The sequence below is a fragment of the Peromyscus californicus genome, unplaced genomic scaffold (assembly GCF_007827085.1).
Source record: "Peromyscus californicus insignis strain IS unplaced genomic scaffold, ASM782708v3 Scaffold_9__1_contigs__length_137607984, whole genome shotgun sequence".
In the NCBI taxonomy this organism is placed as follows: domain Eukaryota; kingdom Metazoa; phylum Chordata; class Mammalia; order Rodentia; family Cricetidae; genus Peromyscus; species Peromyscus californicus.
Window position 1 is genome coordinate 73799236 of NW_026294617.1, and position 17349 is coordinate 73816584.

At 42.6% G+C, this 17349-nt stretch overlaps 1 protein-coding gene across 5 annotated transcripts in view; it reads right to left on the bottom strand.

The window, feature by feature from the left end:
- The window catches only part of Prpf3 (pre-mRNA processing factor 3), a 28137-nt gene extending 11420 nt beyond the window's left edge, over nt 1-16717 (bottom strand). For 2 of the 5 annotated variants that reach the window (XR_008216556.1, XM_052731266.1), the window contains exons 1-9: nt 16588-16716; nt 14060-14248; nt 11816-11946; nt 9176-9322; nt 8049-8132; nt 7681-7901; nt 5588-5894; nt 4861-5027; nt 2045-2124 (exon numbers count right to left, since the gene is read on the bottom strand). Coding sequence is in view for 4 of the 5 variants with exons in the window: in XM_052731266.1 (XP_052587226.1) it covers nt 2045-2124; nt 4861-5027; nt 5588-5894; nt 7681-7901; nt 8049-8132; nt 9176-9322; nt 11816-11946; nt 14060-14204 (1282 nt within the window). In the remaining variant the exon portion in view is untranslated. Of the gene's footprint in view, nt 1-2044; nt 2125-4860; nt 5028-5587; nt 5895-7680; nt 7902-8048; nt 8133-9175; nt 9323-9965; nt 10062-11815; nt 11947-14059; nt 14249-16163; nt 16319-16587 lie in introns of those variants that run through there. The other 3 variants (XM_052731267.1, XM_052731268.1, XM_052731269.1) reach the window with 3 other exon arrangements.
- Between the last annotated feature and the right edge of the window lie 632 nt (nt 16718-17349).

Here is a 17349-nt window from a genome sequence, read left to right on the forward strand (position 1 = left end):
CTCAGCCTCCTGGGGACCACAAACAGGCCCCCACACCTGCTGGGCATTTATGCAGGCACTTAGGATCCAAACTTCAGTCCTCATATTTATGCAGCAAATGCTTTACCTGATGAGCCACCCTCTTGCCCTTGAAATGAAAACCTTTTGACTATTACTAATACGTTTTACGTTTCCACATCAGAAATGTACAAATGCTATGCAAACCTCAAAGTATGAAAAATTAGCATCTGAAACACTTTTGTCCCAAGCACTTTAGACAAGAGATATCTGACCTTTATCTTATGGTGTCAATATATTTTTATGAACATATTGGAATTATCGCCAAGTGAATTTGCCACTATGGCATTATCTCAATTTATCCTGGAAAATAATTAAAATCCTTTAGGATCTACATTAACTCTCTTCTGGTTTTTCATGTTTGAGACAGGGTCTTTCTATGCATCCCAGCTTGGCCTCAAACTTGGAAGCAATTACCTGCATCAGCCTCCTTGATGCTAGAATTACAACAGCATATGCCATATGCCCAGCTAGAAAGCAGAGAACTTCTGTTTGGTTTTTGGGTTTTAGAGACAGAGTTTCTCTGTGTAGCCTTGGCTGTCCTGGACCTCACTCCACTGACCAGGCTGGCCTCAAACTCATAGATCCATCTTGCCTCTGCCTCCCAAGTGCTGGCATTAAAGTGTGCACCACCACTGCCAGGCCTCAGTAAGCACCTAACTTTTAAAGAAGGCTTATCCAGCTGTTCTATGAGAAAATTCTCAATGCTCCAAGTGACTTACTGAAGACATTCAACTATGGAAAACAGCCACAACTACAACCTCTGCTGTCTCTACCTTAAACTAACTACACACTTTACTCAAGTAAACAACAAAAAAACTCACCTTTTTGAGACAGAGTCTTCATATGTATCCCATGCTTGTACTGAATCACAAATCTCCACAGTGGTGGGTTTATAGGCATGTACTAACATACCTGGTTAAACTACCTATCTCTTTTGACTGAACTAACAGACTTTTACTAATTTAAAAAAAAAAAAAAAAAAGGAAGGAAAAAAAGATTGAATAAAGCCAAAGATCACAAATGGGAACCAGCAACATGTGATTCACAAGTTGTACACTGACTTCCACATGAGTGCTGTGGCATTTGTGTGTCTACATGCATACACACATGGTGGCCATTGCTAGGAAAATTGCCCAAAGAAATTCGTGATGATTTGGGGAAGTGAGTGAATTAGCATACATCTCCCATTTTTCAGTTTCTCAGCCTAAGACACCTTTGCGACTCCAGCAGACTCTTCACCTCTCCACACCCTTACCCTGACCTGGGCACAGGAAAAAACAGGTTTGCACTTGATAACAAACAGCACAAGTAATGGAATGGTGCTTCTGAAGGGCATCCAAAGAGTTAGTTAGATTTTAATGCTAACAATGGTAAAGGAAGCCAGGATAGAAAAACAACCAAAATACACAGCAAGGGGAGATTCAGGGGCCTGGTGGCTCATACCTTTAATCCCAGCCTTCAGGAGGCAGAGGCAGGAGAATATCTACAAGTACCAGGCCAGCCTGGTCCACATAGTGAGGCCCAGGCCAGAAAGGCTACACAGTGAGAACTTTCTTTAAAACAAACAAACAAACAAACAAAACACCAAAATAAATAAATAAATAAATAATAAAAGCAACACCAAAATGATGACAGATGCACAGTTTTCAGTGGTTGTAGAGTAGTATAATGACAAAAGTCCAACTTGTGATATCTACCAGCGATGCCAACTGCAGACGAGGCCTTGATTTGGTGATTACTGATCTCCACACTGCCCAGGAGTCATTAGCAGGATGTACTATTTAACTTAATACAAGGCTTTCAGCTTCATTAATGCAATTCAGTTTTCAAGTGCACAACAATCACATGTGGACAGTGGCTACAGGTTGGAAGTACAGGTAAAGAACTCATCCATTCTGTATAAAGTTCTATTGGCTAATGCTGCTCTAGAATCATAATCTGTAATACTGGATAATCATACCCTATTAGATAATATATACATTACCTGGAGGGTTAAGCTGGGCTGGATGTTCAACAAGATTTGTGATTCCAAAATAATCTTCTCTCTTGGGATTTTCCTCTGTACTAAAATTGGAGGAAGAAGAAAAAACAAGATATGTGGGTAGAGATGATATCAAGAGTAGCCTAGGGACACAATGAGAAAAATATCTGTTCTCTATGTGTTCTAGTGTATTTATTACATACTACCTATACCAGGTACTTAGGTTACACATTATTTTCAAACTGAGAAAAAAGGGTCTCAAAAAAGTTGGACATGTTCTCTATACTAGTCATTCCTAATCTCGGTATGAACCCTAATACCCAGACAGGCAGTATATTTGCCTTTTCTGATTTATTGTTATTTTATGTACACTGGTATTCTGCCTGCATGTATGTCTGTGTATGGGCACCAGATCCTTTACACAGATCCAGAGAGCTGGAGTTACAAACAATTGTAAGCTGCCAAGCAGGTGCTGGGAACTGAATCTGAGTTCTTTGCAAGAGCAGCCAGTGCTCCTAACTACACAGCCATTTCTCCAGTCCCAAGCTATTTTCTCTGTTTTTTTGAGACAGGGTTTCTCTGTGTAGTTTTGGTGCCTGTCTGGATCTTACTCTGTAGACCAGGCTGGCCTTGAACTCACAGAGATCAGCCTGGCTCCGCCTCCCGAGTGCTGGGATTAAAGATGTATGCCATCAATGCCCGGCTCCAAGCATATTTTCTTATTAGTAACAAGGAGTTACTAAGAAACAGGCTGACAAACGGTTAAAAAAAAAAAAAAAAAGACACACGCTCCTAAAGTCATATATCAGAATGATGAACAAAGTTCTCCATAAAAGTTTTTGTCTATGTACTTGTTCATGTGTATGTTATGTTGTGTGTGTGTGTGTGTGTGTGTGTGTGTGTGTGTGTGTGTGTACACATAAGGGGAGGCCAGAGGTTGACATCGAGTACCTTTTTCAACTACTCGTCTTTATTTTTTTGAGGCAACTCCACACGTTGGATCTAGACCTTGCTTATTTGGTTAGACTGGCTTGCCAGTAGCTAGGATCCTCCTGTCCCTGTCCTCCCTAGTGCTGGGATCACCGGCTTCTACCATTATACCACGCCTGGCACATATAAGCACAGGCTCTTGTGCTGGCTGTCCTGGATCTCACTCTGTAGACCAGGCTGGCTTCAAACTCACAGAGATCCGCCTGGCTCTGCCTCCCAAGTGCTGGGATTAAAGGCTTATGCCACCACTGCCTGGCTTTGTTTCAGTTTTTATTTAATGTGTTTTGTGTTCTGCATGCATTTATGTATGTACACATGTGTTGGTACCTACAGAGCTCAGAGGAGGGAGTTGGATATCCTAGTGCTGAAATTGCAGGTGACTGTAGGCCCTCTTGTGGATGCCGGGAACCGAACCTAGGTTCTCTGGGAGAGCAACAAGTACTCTTAATTTCTGGGTCCCCATACCTGGCTTTTTAACTGTTGAATTCAGGTCCTAATGCCTAACAGCAAGTAGTATTTTACCAACTGAACAAGCTCCCCAGTCTATGCTAATAAAGCTTTATTATTCCACCCATCAATTAAGAACTAGGTAGGGATATAGCTCAATGATAAAGCACTTACTTAAACTATGTAAGGTTCTGGGTTTAATTACTAATACTTCAAAAAGATGCCAGGAGACAGAGGCAGGTGGATGTCTTTGAGTTCCAGGCCAGCCATGGCTACATAGTGAGATCCCCTGGGGTGGGGGTTGGGGAGCTGCAAAATAAAAGGAATAAAGCCAGGAACAGTGGAACACTCCTTTAATCCCAGCACTTGCGAGCCCGAGACAGGTGGATCTCTATGAGTTCAAGGCCAGCCTGGTCTTCAATGTGAGTTCCAGGACATCTAGAGCTGTTACAGAGAAACCTCGTCTCAAAAAACACTAAACCAAACTAAACCAACCAACCAACCAACCAAAGAAACAAAAACAAACAACAAAAAAACCAAACAAACAAACAAAGAAAATAAATCAGTTATAAAATAAAGCAAGAGGACTGACAACTACAGAGATGGCTTGGTGGTTAAGAGCATTTCTGCTTTTCCAGAGGACTTGGGTTCAGTCCCCAGCGCCCACACCATGACTTGTAAACAGCTATAACTCCAGGTCCAGGGCATCTGACACTTTTCTGGCCTCGACTAGGCAAACATGTGGTGCACATACATACGCGTGCAAGCTAGTTAGGCAAAAAAACTCATACACGTACAATAAAAATAAGTCTTGGGAAAAAAGCTAATTGTGGTGGCACACACCTGAAATCCAAGCCTCCTGCGAGATGGGAGTAGAGGAAGAAAATAGGCTGGCAAAATCCTACCTGTGACACAGTGGAAGTAAAGAGAGACCTCCTCAACAATGTGGAGAGAAAAACTGACTCCATAAATTGTCGCTGACCTCTACATATGTGCAGAGGCATGTGCTCACCTGCACAAGTGCCTTCTACATACTAGGCAAGTTCAACCACTGAACTAGGTCCCTAGCCCTGTAACTGGATCTTTACAAACATGTAAAATATATAGAATACAGTAAGGAAAAAAATGTAAAACCCTAAAAGGTGTCAAAAGAAAATGGGTCCTGAGTTCATCTCCGAGCACTGCAAAAATAAAGAAGTAGATGCATGTTCTGCAGACTCACTCTTGTGTTGTTTATCTGATTCTGGTACACTAACCCCAAAGCTAAAAATAACTCAAGAAAGTTTGAGAATATATGTATGTGCAGTTATCTATTTCCTTTGGATTTAAAGTGTTATTTAACGCATATGTACCATCTTTCTAGTAGGAACTAACAAACTCACAGGTCAAAGCCATTGGGTATGATGTAAGAGTCCCACCACTCAATTTCAGGGATATCGCCTTCCTTTAGCTCCTTCTTAGGAGCAATGAGGGCAAGCCTAGTCGAAGTATGAATGCCTGTTTTTCTAGCAGCCTGTGAAATCTCTGCTTGCAGCTTCTCCAACTGAGCCTAAAAGCAAGATAACACAAAACAGGAAGGTAAGCTGGAGCAATGGAAAGTCACAAATCTAAAAATCCCCCTTGTTAAAATCTTTATATCCAATGCAATGAACTCATGACTTCTGAAAGAGAGTAATTCTGCTTTATTTGATTTCTTTACTCATTTTATTTACACGTTCACTCTACCTCTCTCCCTTCACTCTACAGTGTTTGCAGCAGATACACATTAGTGGAATTCTATGAACACCTCACTCTGAGAAGACAAAAAGGTCAATTTAACTAACTATGCAGTCACTTCAACTTTCCTAAATACATGGATTTTATGTAGTAAACTTAAACACCAGGCTATCTTTCACTAAAAGAAGTCAAGACAATGTTTTTAAATTGTTTTCCTCAACTGTCAGTCTATGGGAAAAATTTCGATACAAGCAGAAAGTAGTCAGGAAGAGAAATATGTTAAACATCAAATATTCTAGGAATATAGCACTTAAATCAATCACTCATTGTTTTAAATTATGTATCTAATTCCCCCAAATACAGAAGCTGACAGTGTCTGAACTTCTGAATTACCTTTGTCCGTAACCGTTGAGCAATCTTTTCAAATTTGCCCTTGTCATGGAATTTAAAAGTGCGTCTTTGGCGCTGGGAAGGGGCAATTGAAACTCGGGGGTCAAAAAAGGTATTAGATTCCATGTCTTCTGATGGCTTCTCTTTGAGTTGCTGCTTGAACTGTTCCCTCTTGACAGCTCGAATATTCGCCTTGAGGGTGGGCATCCGATGTGTCAGCTCAATCTCCTTGCCTGTTGCATCTACGGTCCGACCTTGCTCATCCAGGATCAGGGGTGTAGGTTTAGTTTGATCCTTTAACTCTACTTTCCTGAAAACACAGTCCACAAAGAAATAAATCCTACCAGGGAACATTAAAGCAAGCAAACCCCACAGGAAATAAGAGAAACCAGCCTACAAAGACAACTGTGTAAAGTACTTTTAGGGAAGTCGACCGACCCCCTTAGTGCTTCCTAAAATCTGATTTAAAAACACCAAGGGTGGGACTGAAGAGATGGCTCAGCAGTTGAGAGCACCTGCTGCTCTAGCAGTGGGACTGGGGCTTTTTTCCAGCATCCTCTTGGTGTTCAACGGTCTGTAACTTGACCACCAACGGTCCAGGGAATCCAATGCCCTCTTCTGACCTCTGAGGACACCAGGTACCCATGTACTACACAGATATATATGCAGGCAAAACACTCATACATGTAAAATAAATAAAGCTCAAAAGAAAACAATAACAAAAACAAAGGAAATTAGTTCAGTTTTTCTAGCTAAAACACAAACCAGGCTGGGGTTATATCTCACTATTAGAGCACTTGCCTAGCACATTCAAGTCCCTGGGCTCCAACCCCAGCACTGAGGGAAAAAGTCCACAAAAAACATATCAAACTGAGTATCTGGATACAGGGCATAATCAAATGAAATTAATTCTAAAATCATGCTGAGAAAATTTTGTTATCTAGTCTTATTATTCCTAAATTCTTTTCTTAAATTTATTTTCAGGTGATCTGGAACTGGACTTACAGATGGCCATTAGCCAACCTGTGGGTGCTAGGAACCAAACCCTGGTCCTCTGGAATAGCAGCAAGTGCTTTTAACTACTAAGCCACCTTTCTGCTACCCCCTCCACCCCCCATGATTTCATATGCAATGGTGCTTGGCCTACATGTATGTCTGTGTGAGAGAGTCAGGTCCCCTGGAGTTGGAATTATAGACAATTGTGAGCTGCCAGGTGGATGCTAGGCATTGAACTTGAGCCCTCTGGTAGAACAGTCAGTGCTTTTAACCGCTGAGCCATCTCACCAGCCCCACTCCCCACACTTCTGTTTTTGTGGTGGTGATGATGGTACTATGGATTAAGAACCCAGGGCCTCCTGCATGCTAGCCAAATGTTCTATTACTGGAAGACACTTCTAACATCTGCTCCTAAATTCTTCAATCAGTCTTAGGATGCCAGACTAATCACAAACAAGACAGGGTCTTGCTATGTAGTCCTGGCTGGCCTAGAACTTGTTATGTAGACTAGGCTAGATTAATATTTACCTCACTCTTCTTGCCTCTCCCTCCTTGAGTAATAGAACTGCAGGTATGTGCTGCCACGTCTCACCCAAGTCTAACATCTGGTCTCACTCAATACTGTGTAATGGCTAAAGCTCTTGAGTGATAAGTCCAGAAACCTGATTCTATTCTTACCTCCAATATTAGCCAAAAAATATTATTTTAGTTCTACCAGTTATAAACAGACAACAATATCTATAACAAAGCTAAAAATAAATGTAATTGATATTTAGATCACATATTAAAAATACGAAATGGTAAGAAATTATTTAATGTTCTTTGGGGGAATCAGTAACATTCAAGTAAATTTCCTTTAATTTACTACTCCTAAAATTTCAGAAGTGAGCCGGGGGTAATGGCACACACCTTTAATCCCAGCACTCGGGAGGCAGAGCCAAGCGGATCTCTGAGTTCCAGGCCAGACTGGTCTACAGATCGAGTTCCAGGATAGCCAGGAATACACAGAGAAACCTTGTCTCAAAAAACCAAAATAAATAAACAAATAAATAAATAAATAAAATTTCAGGAGTGATAAGTATTCTGTGAAAGATACTCACGGTGGAGCTATGCCCATGGCATGGAGATTAGCCAGGCCCACCATGTTGGCATTACCAATAAGCCCTGGCTTCAAAGCCAGCTGGGCTTGGATTCGGGCTTGTAGTTCAGCTGCTTTCCTTGCCTTCTCAATGGCATCATTCATAAAAGTAGCGGCCTGGGAGGGCTGAATAGTGTTGCCAATTGGAAGTCGCTCTGGTTGGGAAGAAGAAGGTGTCTTTGGCTATAAGATAGAGATTAAAGGGTTTGAGATAGATAGGCACAGATACATACACACCATCGCAGATTGTGGCACTTTCTGGACTCTCACGGACTGAATGACAACAAATCTGTGCTAACTGTTCTTTCCAGAGTAACCTGGACGTAGTACCTGAGGTGTAGGGGGGCTGATGAAGCTCAGCTGTTTCTTCCTCTCCTCAATCTGTCGGGTCGCTGCCTCCATCATCTGTTTGATCTGTTCTCCAGAGGAAAATTGGAAGATTAATTTCTCCAATCAATGTTTCCAAATAAAAAAGCATTCAGTTCTAGAGACCTAAGAGTTCGTGAATGTCTACACACACATACACCCACACCCTGCACCATAGACTAGAAAATTTAGTAAAGATAAGCCTATACAAATTAAGCACGAGAGTTTTTCAATCTTTTGCCCCCAAGGTAGGACTGGTATATTAGGTAGTCCACATTATGGTGACTGAGACTCAGACAATATGAGTTTAAAACTGTGCTACCTCCTGCCTGTATTACGTTGGAAACTACTAATATCTTAACCTCCCAAGAATCTAAAAGGGGGAAAGTAGTGCACGCACACTTCCTACCAAATTATTACATTACAGGGGGCAGGGTTGGAGAGACGGTTAGGAGCTAAAGCACCAACTGCCCTTGTGGAGGACCTGAGATCAGTCCCCAGCACCCTCACGGTGGCCCACAACTGTCTCTAACTAGTTCTAGTGGATCTGACACTTCTAATTGCCACAGGCACCTGCATGAACATGGTACACATATATATACTTAGGCACACAGACATAAAATAAAATATAAATACGTATTATTTTTAAAAATTATGTTTACCAGAGCAAGGCATGTTGGCATAGACCTTTATCTCAGCACTTGGGAGGTAGAGGCAGGCAGATCTCTGTGAATTTGAGTCCAGTCTGTTCCACATACAGTGAATCACAGGCCAGCGAGGGCTAAATAGTAAGACCTTGTCTCAGAAAGGACACAGTCAAGCCCAGGGCTATCGTTTCATTAATTTTCCCAATGATCATGAAGCAGACAATTGGGCAAACAGTGAGGTAACGCACTAGCTGCTCAATCATTACAATTTCAATCATCTTGAGCTGGACTATTTCTGACCAAACCAAGGACTATTAAAATATAAAGTAGGAAATAAAAGTTCCCCAAATGGTTAACACTGATTCACATCAAGTTCACAGTGAACATGGACCCATGTGTCTTTTGTTTTCAACTCACAAAATCACTTTGCTTCTTTTAACTAACCTGGAGCTTTGTTAGCATGCCAGGGCTTTCTGATGGAGGCCCAGGGATCACCTCTGGCTCCTCTTCTACTTCCTCAAAACGGGGTATTCGCCGCTTCTTTACCCCTGATGATTCCTTTGAGATCTCAGAGTCATCACCAAACACCTCCTAAAGGAACCCAAGATGAAAGAAGAATTGTATCCCTCTCTAGGGGAAAAAGGGAAGAACCATCCCGACCCTACTAGCATCTTGTGTTTTTCCCAGGGGAATACGACACAATCTTTTAAATAACTTTGAAAGGGTCTTCTAGACTCTCCACCAAGTGGACCATTTCACCCAACTTCATCATTCTTCTATCCCATTCAAGCAAATTGCATCCCCATGTTCTTAGAAATGTTCCCATCTCCAGATCTTCGCCAATGCTACTGCCTACATTGTAGTGCTCTTTCTCCAAATCCTTTCCCACAAATCCTGTCTAAAACTCACCTCCTCCAGGAAGTTTTCCTCATTATCTCACCCCACTCTGATCAAACTGTTCTTTCACATCCTCTTAGGCACTTACAGCTTGTTTATACTAGATTACATTACTACATTGCTGACACTGTTTGCCAAGTGTTAGGTAGTACTTTCTCCCAATTAAAATCTAAGTTCTTCCAGAAAAGAGGCTTGATCTTTTTTAGTATTCCCCAATAACATTTTCTTCTTATCATACAATGGGAACTCAAATATGTTGACTAATTTGCAAAATGAATTTAATAGGACCAAGAGTGGCCAACTGGAAGGGACAACGGGAAAAAGCAAATGTACACACCGGTGGTAGGCTTTGGGTGACATCCCCTCTTCACTAGGAGGGCTCGTGTTTTGCAAGGACATATCCTCAGCCAGGGGCGAGCGCTTCCTGGAACTCCTACAGTTCAAGAAAAAGGACTCTCCCATAATATATTGTGTGGAGTGGGGACTTGAATGGACCAAAAATGGGACCCATATCCCATGCTATCTAGATATCTCCCTCAAGAAACCATTTCTACTATCCCACCCAATGTAGTCAATTCATTCAGAGTGTGAGCTTGGCACTGACAGTGACATGTACTATCATAATATAATCTTTACTGTGTTGATCTGTACAGTATGTGGACTAACCATCCCTCTCAAGTTTAACACAAGTCTGAAATTCTATAGTCAGTTCTAATATTTATATAAAACTGCTACTCAGATTTTATGATCTGTGGCTAATTTATTGCAACTCCTCACTTCTAAACTGCAGACTGATTTAAGGCAAGGACTATGTCTGATTTCTCTGATCACTCTATAATGCCATAAAAACAAAAGGGAAAGGAATTTCTATTATTTCTTGATCCTATAACATGGACACGGGCCCCAGGAAGACACTGCTTATATTTTTTTGTGTCTCACGATCACCAACTGATATTCAAGGTATCAAAAACACTTTAGAGTGAGTATGATGGTATATGCTTAGAATCTCAGCACTCAGGAGGCTGGGCCAGAACCTCTGAATTTGAGGTCAGCCTGGGATTGGTGGCAAGATCTTGTCTCAAAAATCCCAAACAAGGGCCGGAGAGATGATTCAGAGGTTAAGAGTGAGTACTGTTCTTCCAGGGACTAATTTGGTTCCTAGCACTTCTGTAGTGGCTCACAACCACCTGTAACTCAAGCCCCAAGAGATTTGACACCCTCTCCTGACCTTTATGGGCACCCGTGTGCATACACATACATAAATAGTTTAAAATGAATCTTTAAAAAATCCTAACCAAAAGAAAGCTTATTAAAAACAAAGACAAGCTGATCATGGTGGTACACACCTGTAACCCTAGCACTTGGAGCATCACAGTCCAGGAAAGGCTGAGCTAGTTATATAGTAAGACCCTATCTCAGAACAACCCAACCAAAAACCCAAGAGAGACAAAGGGAAGTCAGACAGAGAAATTGGCTACATTAGGGACCCAAGATAAGAGATCAGCTACTTGACACTGCTCAAAATAACAAGGCCATGACTGCACAGCAACCACAGAATAAAAAGGGAGTATTTCTAACTCTTTTACACATCCGACTCCTGGAGTCAGTGACCCTCAATAGGGCGTACAACAAATGTAGACTACACGGCAGTTGGTTTCAGGCCTCTTATCTACAAGTACATTAAACAGAAATCTCTATTAATGAGCAAGAATCTACAGTCAGGAAGCAGTGGAGACATCTTGAAGCAACTTACTAGACTTTGAGCAACCCAAGATTCTTAGAGCAATCAATTTATAGGTAGTAGTAAAGAGGGAATGTTGAGAATTAAACGATGTATGAAAAAAAGGACAAAGTTATCAATTACTTCTTTGGACTATTTCAAGTAAACTGTGCTCATAACCGAAAGATGGTGGTAACACAAATCCTACTCCTCTACTTTAATGTCTGAGGATCCCTCTTGAACACTCAGTGTTCTATTTGGTTGTTGTTTTTAACTCTTTATTTGTTGCAGTACTGGGATTGAGCCCAGGGCCTCATGCATGCTGGGCAAGTACTCTATTACTGAGCTCTAACCCTAGCCCCAACACTAGACGTTCTAATAGTAGATGTCAAAGTGTAAGCAGGTAAGCTCAGCACATTTCTTATTCCAAATACTCCTGAGCTTATTAGATAGTGACCGCAACCTACCTTTAATTCTCGTTTTCTGCTTCTGTCACTGCTAGACTTGGAATGTCTAGAGCTTCGGCCTTCCTCCACAGCCTCAAACAGCTTATCCACAAATCGGAGAGTAGAATCATCAAGAAAAGGTTTCAGGTGATCTGACAAGAAAAAAGAGGTCAAAGATCGAAAAGGTAAAAGTATATAGTCCAATACCAAACATGTAATAAACAACAAACTAGAATAGGAGAGGAGAAAAAAAGACTAGGAAGGAAAAAGGTTTTATTTTTTTAAGATAATCTTACGCTTTGACTGCACATGTCACCACATGCTGCATGCGCAAGGAGTCCAGAAGACAGCACTGGATCCCTTGAACTGGAGTTAGACGGTTGTTAGCTGACATGTGGGTGCTAGGAATTGAACCTGGGTCTGCCACAAGAGCAGCCAGTGCTCTTAACCACTGAGCCATATCTCCAGCTCAGGGAAAATAAAAATGTTTTAAGAACTTCTCCATAGGGAACTAGAAAAATGGTTAAGATACTGCTCTTGCAGAGGACCCAAGTTTGGTACCCAGAATCCACAATGAGCTGCTGACAACTGCCTATGACCTCAGGGGACTCTAATCCCTCTGAGGGCATCTTCTCTCCCTCCCTCCCTCCCTCCCTCCCTCCCTCCCTCCCTCTCTCTCTCTCTCTCTCTCTCACACACACACACCCCCACACACACACACCCACACACACACACACCCACACACCCACACACCCTAAACTGTAGGGGCTCAAGAGATGGTTTATCAGTTAAGGGCATGAGCTGCTTTTCCAGAGCACCTCCATTTGATCCCCAGCACCCACGTGGTGGCTCACAACTGCCTGTTGTAACTCCATCTAATTCTTGCTAGCTACCTGCACACTTCTGGCGCATATATATAAATGTAAAGGAAACACTGATACACATAAAAAATAAAAAGTTTTAGGCATGATAACATATGTCTTTAATCCCAATACTCAGGAGACAGAGGCCAATTAGGGCTAAATAGTGAAATCCTGTTTTCTTAATAACTAAGTAAATAATTTTCTTTTTGGAATTCCCAGTTTCTGATATACTTAATGACTCTGCTATATGAGGTAAAAGGTTCTAATTTTTTTGGAGCAGAAAGTAGTATAGCCAGAGAAATCTGCTTAAATTGAGTATCAAAGTTGAAAATGAGGGCTGGGAATGTAGCTCTGTGGAAGAGTACTTTGCTTGGCAGGCACAAGGGCTTTGGTCTAATCCCCAGCACCCTAAAAACAGTTTAAGATAAATATCACCTTAACTTTTCCTACACAACAAATCACAGAAGACTACTAGAAACCCACCTCCCTGCACCTTTCCACGTATCTGATAAGACTTCCACACTCTGAGATGTCAATCACATCAGGCTATTTGACTGCAGAGTGTTTCCTAAGCAAACTTATGTGACTTGGTATGGTGGCCAAAGACTGATTCATAATGTGCCACAAACAATAACGAGAGAGAAAAAGATTGGTTATTTACACTCTTCCCATTGTAACAGAAGAAAAAATAAGGAAAGGACGTGGCTCAGTTGGTAGAGTGCTTGCCTAGGTCCTGGTTTCCTCCATCTCCAGCACTGCATAAGCCAGGTGTGGTGCATGCTCATATCCCAGAATTCAGGATGTAGAGCAGTGGTTCTCAACCTTCCTAAGGCTGGGACCCTTTAGTACAGTTCCTCATGTTGTGACCCCCAACCATAAAATTATTTCACTGCTACTTCATAACTGTAATTTTGCTGTTATGAATTATAATGTTAATAAATGATGTGCAGGATATCTGATATGTGACCCCTGTGGGGTCAAGACCCACAGGTTGAGAACTGTTCATGCAGAGACATGAGAACCCTAAGTATTAGGCCATCCTCAGCTACACAGTGAGTTGGAAGCCACGCTGGGCTCCATGAGACCCTGTCTTTAAAAAGGGGGTGGGGGTAGTACACACCTTTAATCCTAGCACTCAGGAGGCAGAAGCAAGTGGATCTCTGAGTTCAAGGCTAGCCTGGTCTACCCAGCAAGTTCTAGATCAGACAAGGCTACATAGGAGTCCTTGTCTACCCAAAACCAAACCAAACCAAACAAAAAGGGGGTATGGTGGGGGGTGAGGAGAGGTTCACTAGTCTGACCTTTCTTTGATTTGCTCCCAATAGAGACAATCTGGAGAAGTTCAAATCAATGTTTGGAATGAATTCACCCCTTAAGTCAGAAGAATCCGAAGGGTACATACCAGCCGCCTTCTTCTTATCCATGCCCTTCCCCACACAGTTCAATGCCGCCGTGACCACCGTGGGCTCGGAGAAACCCAGCACTCTCTTCACCGTCTTCTCTATCCATGGCTTCAGCTCATCCAGCTCCCGCTTAGACAGCGCCATTTGGGGGGGGGGAATGACAGCTCAAATGAGACGAAATGCTACACCTAAAAATAAACCAAGCAGGAGTCAGAGAAAGGGGAACAGACAAACAAGTCAGGGTACTAGTTAGTAGAACAGGAAGGAGTGCTTTCCCCATTCCTAGTTTCAATCCCTAGTCATGTCACTACAATTCATAGGAAGGGAAATGCTTTCCCCCAAAACCAAGCTTCAAAGCAGAAGGAAGCTGTCCCAGTCGCTCTTTTGGTGGTTGAGATAGGCTCTCACTATGCAGCTCATGAAGAACTTAACACTCGCACCCTTCCTCCCTCTGCTTGCCCAGTGAGGGGTTCTGGGAATACACCACCATGCCTCATTCATTTGATGTTTTAATTCTAATTCAGAATCAGTCATCAATGCTATCTGAAGAATAAACAAACTAGGAATAACCTAGTCTGAGGAATGAGTTCTAACTCCTGACCCTGTTATACAAAGGACAGACAAACAGAACATTTAAAGAATCATTCTAGAAGTCAACTTTACTATTTCTTCTACTTCTGGAAGCTCTGACCTAAGACTTTTCTAAGGGGTGCAAAAGAGGGTTTATAAAGTCAGTTCTCCTGTGTTAAAATCTCATAATCCTTAAGAATGCTGTTACATTTCTCTGTAGTTTTATTCATGGTGGTGTGCATTCTACACATCAATAATTCAATATTGTACTCTATAGGACTTGTCAGCTGACTTAATGAGAATAAACCCTAAACTCAGAAAAAGGCTATTCATGTTTTCAAATTCTCTCCCTCCTCACTTTTATTCTTTTACTTAAACTACTCCACAACAAAACTACTAAACTCTCCACAACAAACTTCTACTACTTAACGCAAGCTGGTATAAAAATTTCAACACTACTCATGCTTACATTTGGGTAAAACACAAGTTTTAAATCTCAAACATCCTCACAAGCATAGAGAAAACTTCACTTCTATTTATTTTTATTTCATGTACAATGGTGTTTTGCCTACATGTATGTTATGTCTGTGTGAGGGTGTCGGATCCCCTGGAGGCAGAATTACAGGCAGCTATAAGCTGCCATGTGAATGCTGGGAATTGAACCTGGGTCCTCTGGAAGAAGAGAGAGTGCTCTTAACCACTGAGCCATCTCTCCAGTCCCTTCCAAGATGTTTAAAGACATCTAGATCATACAAGCCTGTAATCCCAGCAGAAGGGAGGTAAAGACAGGAGAATCAGGAATTCAGGTCTAACCTTGGCTACAGAGTTCAAACTCACCCTTGGCTACAAGAGACCTTGTCATAAAACAGAAAGATGCAGTCTAATTAGCTCCTACACTCTTGACAGATTGATTTCTCATAAGATCTGCCACCATGTAGTATTAACTTTGATATATCTGAATGAAGCTGGAAGGCTGTGCCTCAGTAACACGTTTTATGAATAATCCTGTGATAGCGTTTTTTGGGTCATCATGAGATAGTATACTTACTGCCTATGAAAAAGAAAGCAAACACAAGCACTAACAAGAGCGGAGAAAAAAGCTCACTGAACAGATAGTATATATACTAAGCACCACTATTTATAAGCCCTTAGGCAAATAAGTTAATTCCCCAGAGCCTCAGTTTACTCATCTTAGAAAATGGCAACATTTGACATAGCATTCCATTCAATAAATACTTAAGTAACTATTGTCGAACAGAATACTTACTGCATGTAAGGACACATACAGCAGTGATCAAGATAGTCAAGAATCCTCATGTTAATGGGACTTACAACCCACTATAATTGAAAAATAGGCTAGAAAGTGTAAGCAATTTCAAAAGCCAAATAGGTGAAGCATGCTATCAGACTGGATGTGCGCCCAAGCACTATGCCAACAAATGGACGTCTTCAAATTCGACCCGATGCTTCATAAATGTGCAAACGAGACAGTCAATGGATAAGAAAGTTTCAGTTACCAGAGTTGCCACTAACCAAATGTTCAATCCTAACAGCGAAGAGGCGGCAGCGTCGGTGGGGGGGTTGGAGGGAGCCGAGGAAGGCAGAACGCTCTCTTATGAATGAGCAGGTAGCAGAATCCCAGCTTCCGAAGGAATCCCTTACTCTACTGAGCTCTAAGCCCCTGGCACCCCAATGCTTCCATCTTTGCTGATTTTTCCAACTGGCCCCCGCCCCACCGGTCCGACCTAACTCCTCACCGGTCTGCCCACCCTGCTCTTCCCGCCCCCGCCCTTTTCCTCCAGCAAGCCCATTCGGACTCGTTCCCCCCCAAAGAACCGGGCGCTCCTCTCAGCCTGCTTCCCGCCGAGGACTCCCGCCCGGTCCTCCCCTCGGACAGAGCCCTGTCCAGCCGCTCGGACCGAAGGCTAGCCTCTCGGGGTGCGGGGCCACTACTCACCTCACAAACTTCAGCCCCTGAGACGGAGCCCGAACGTTACACCGGAACCGGAAACCTTCCGGTCGCCCTACGGCCCGCCGTCGCTACTGCCACAGCCGCCGCCACGCTGCGGTCCCCATAGCACGTGACCAGGGAAGGCGGGGCCGCGGCCGCGCAGCCGCGGTATCCTTGTGCCGGCGGCGAGGCGCATGCGCAGCGAGACCCTAAAGATTAACCGGCTGACTGCCCGCGGAGCGATTCCCACATTAGTCCAGTCATTATTGCCTGGAGCAGAAATCGGTCGGCAGCCAGAGTTAGTGCGCTAAGATTACTGATAGAACTAAAGGCGGGGACTTCCACATTCGTGCTCAAAATGGCCTTTCTTATACGAAAAAGCTATAATCACTAGTATTAGCCATCCCTCCCTAAATTTGTCTCCCTAATCTAACACAACAAAAAGAACACACACTCAGAGCTATCCCCTGGCTTTCCTTTAACCAATGAAACACCAACAAGACCTGCCTCACCCTAACCTGTGGGGATCACACTTAGTGTTCCCATTGCTTACTCAGCCTCAGAATCTGGACCACTTCCTGGCGTGTCGCTTTCCATCTTGTGGTGCTCTTTACTTAGAAATCTGCAATATTTGCACTCTACTCTCCTTCGCGCAGAATTCCGTTCATATTGGCCCCAGAGAAACCTTTGTGGCCACTTTATTTAATTTTGATACTTGACACTCTTGGTTGCCATTTTCCTTTTCGTACTGTACTGTACGTATGTATG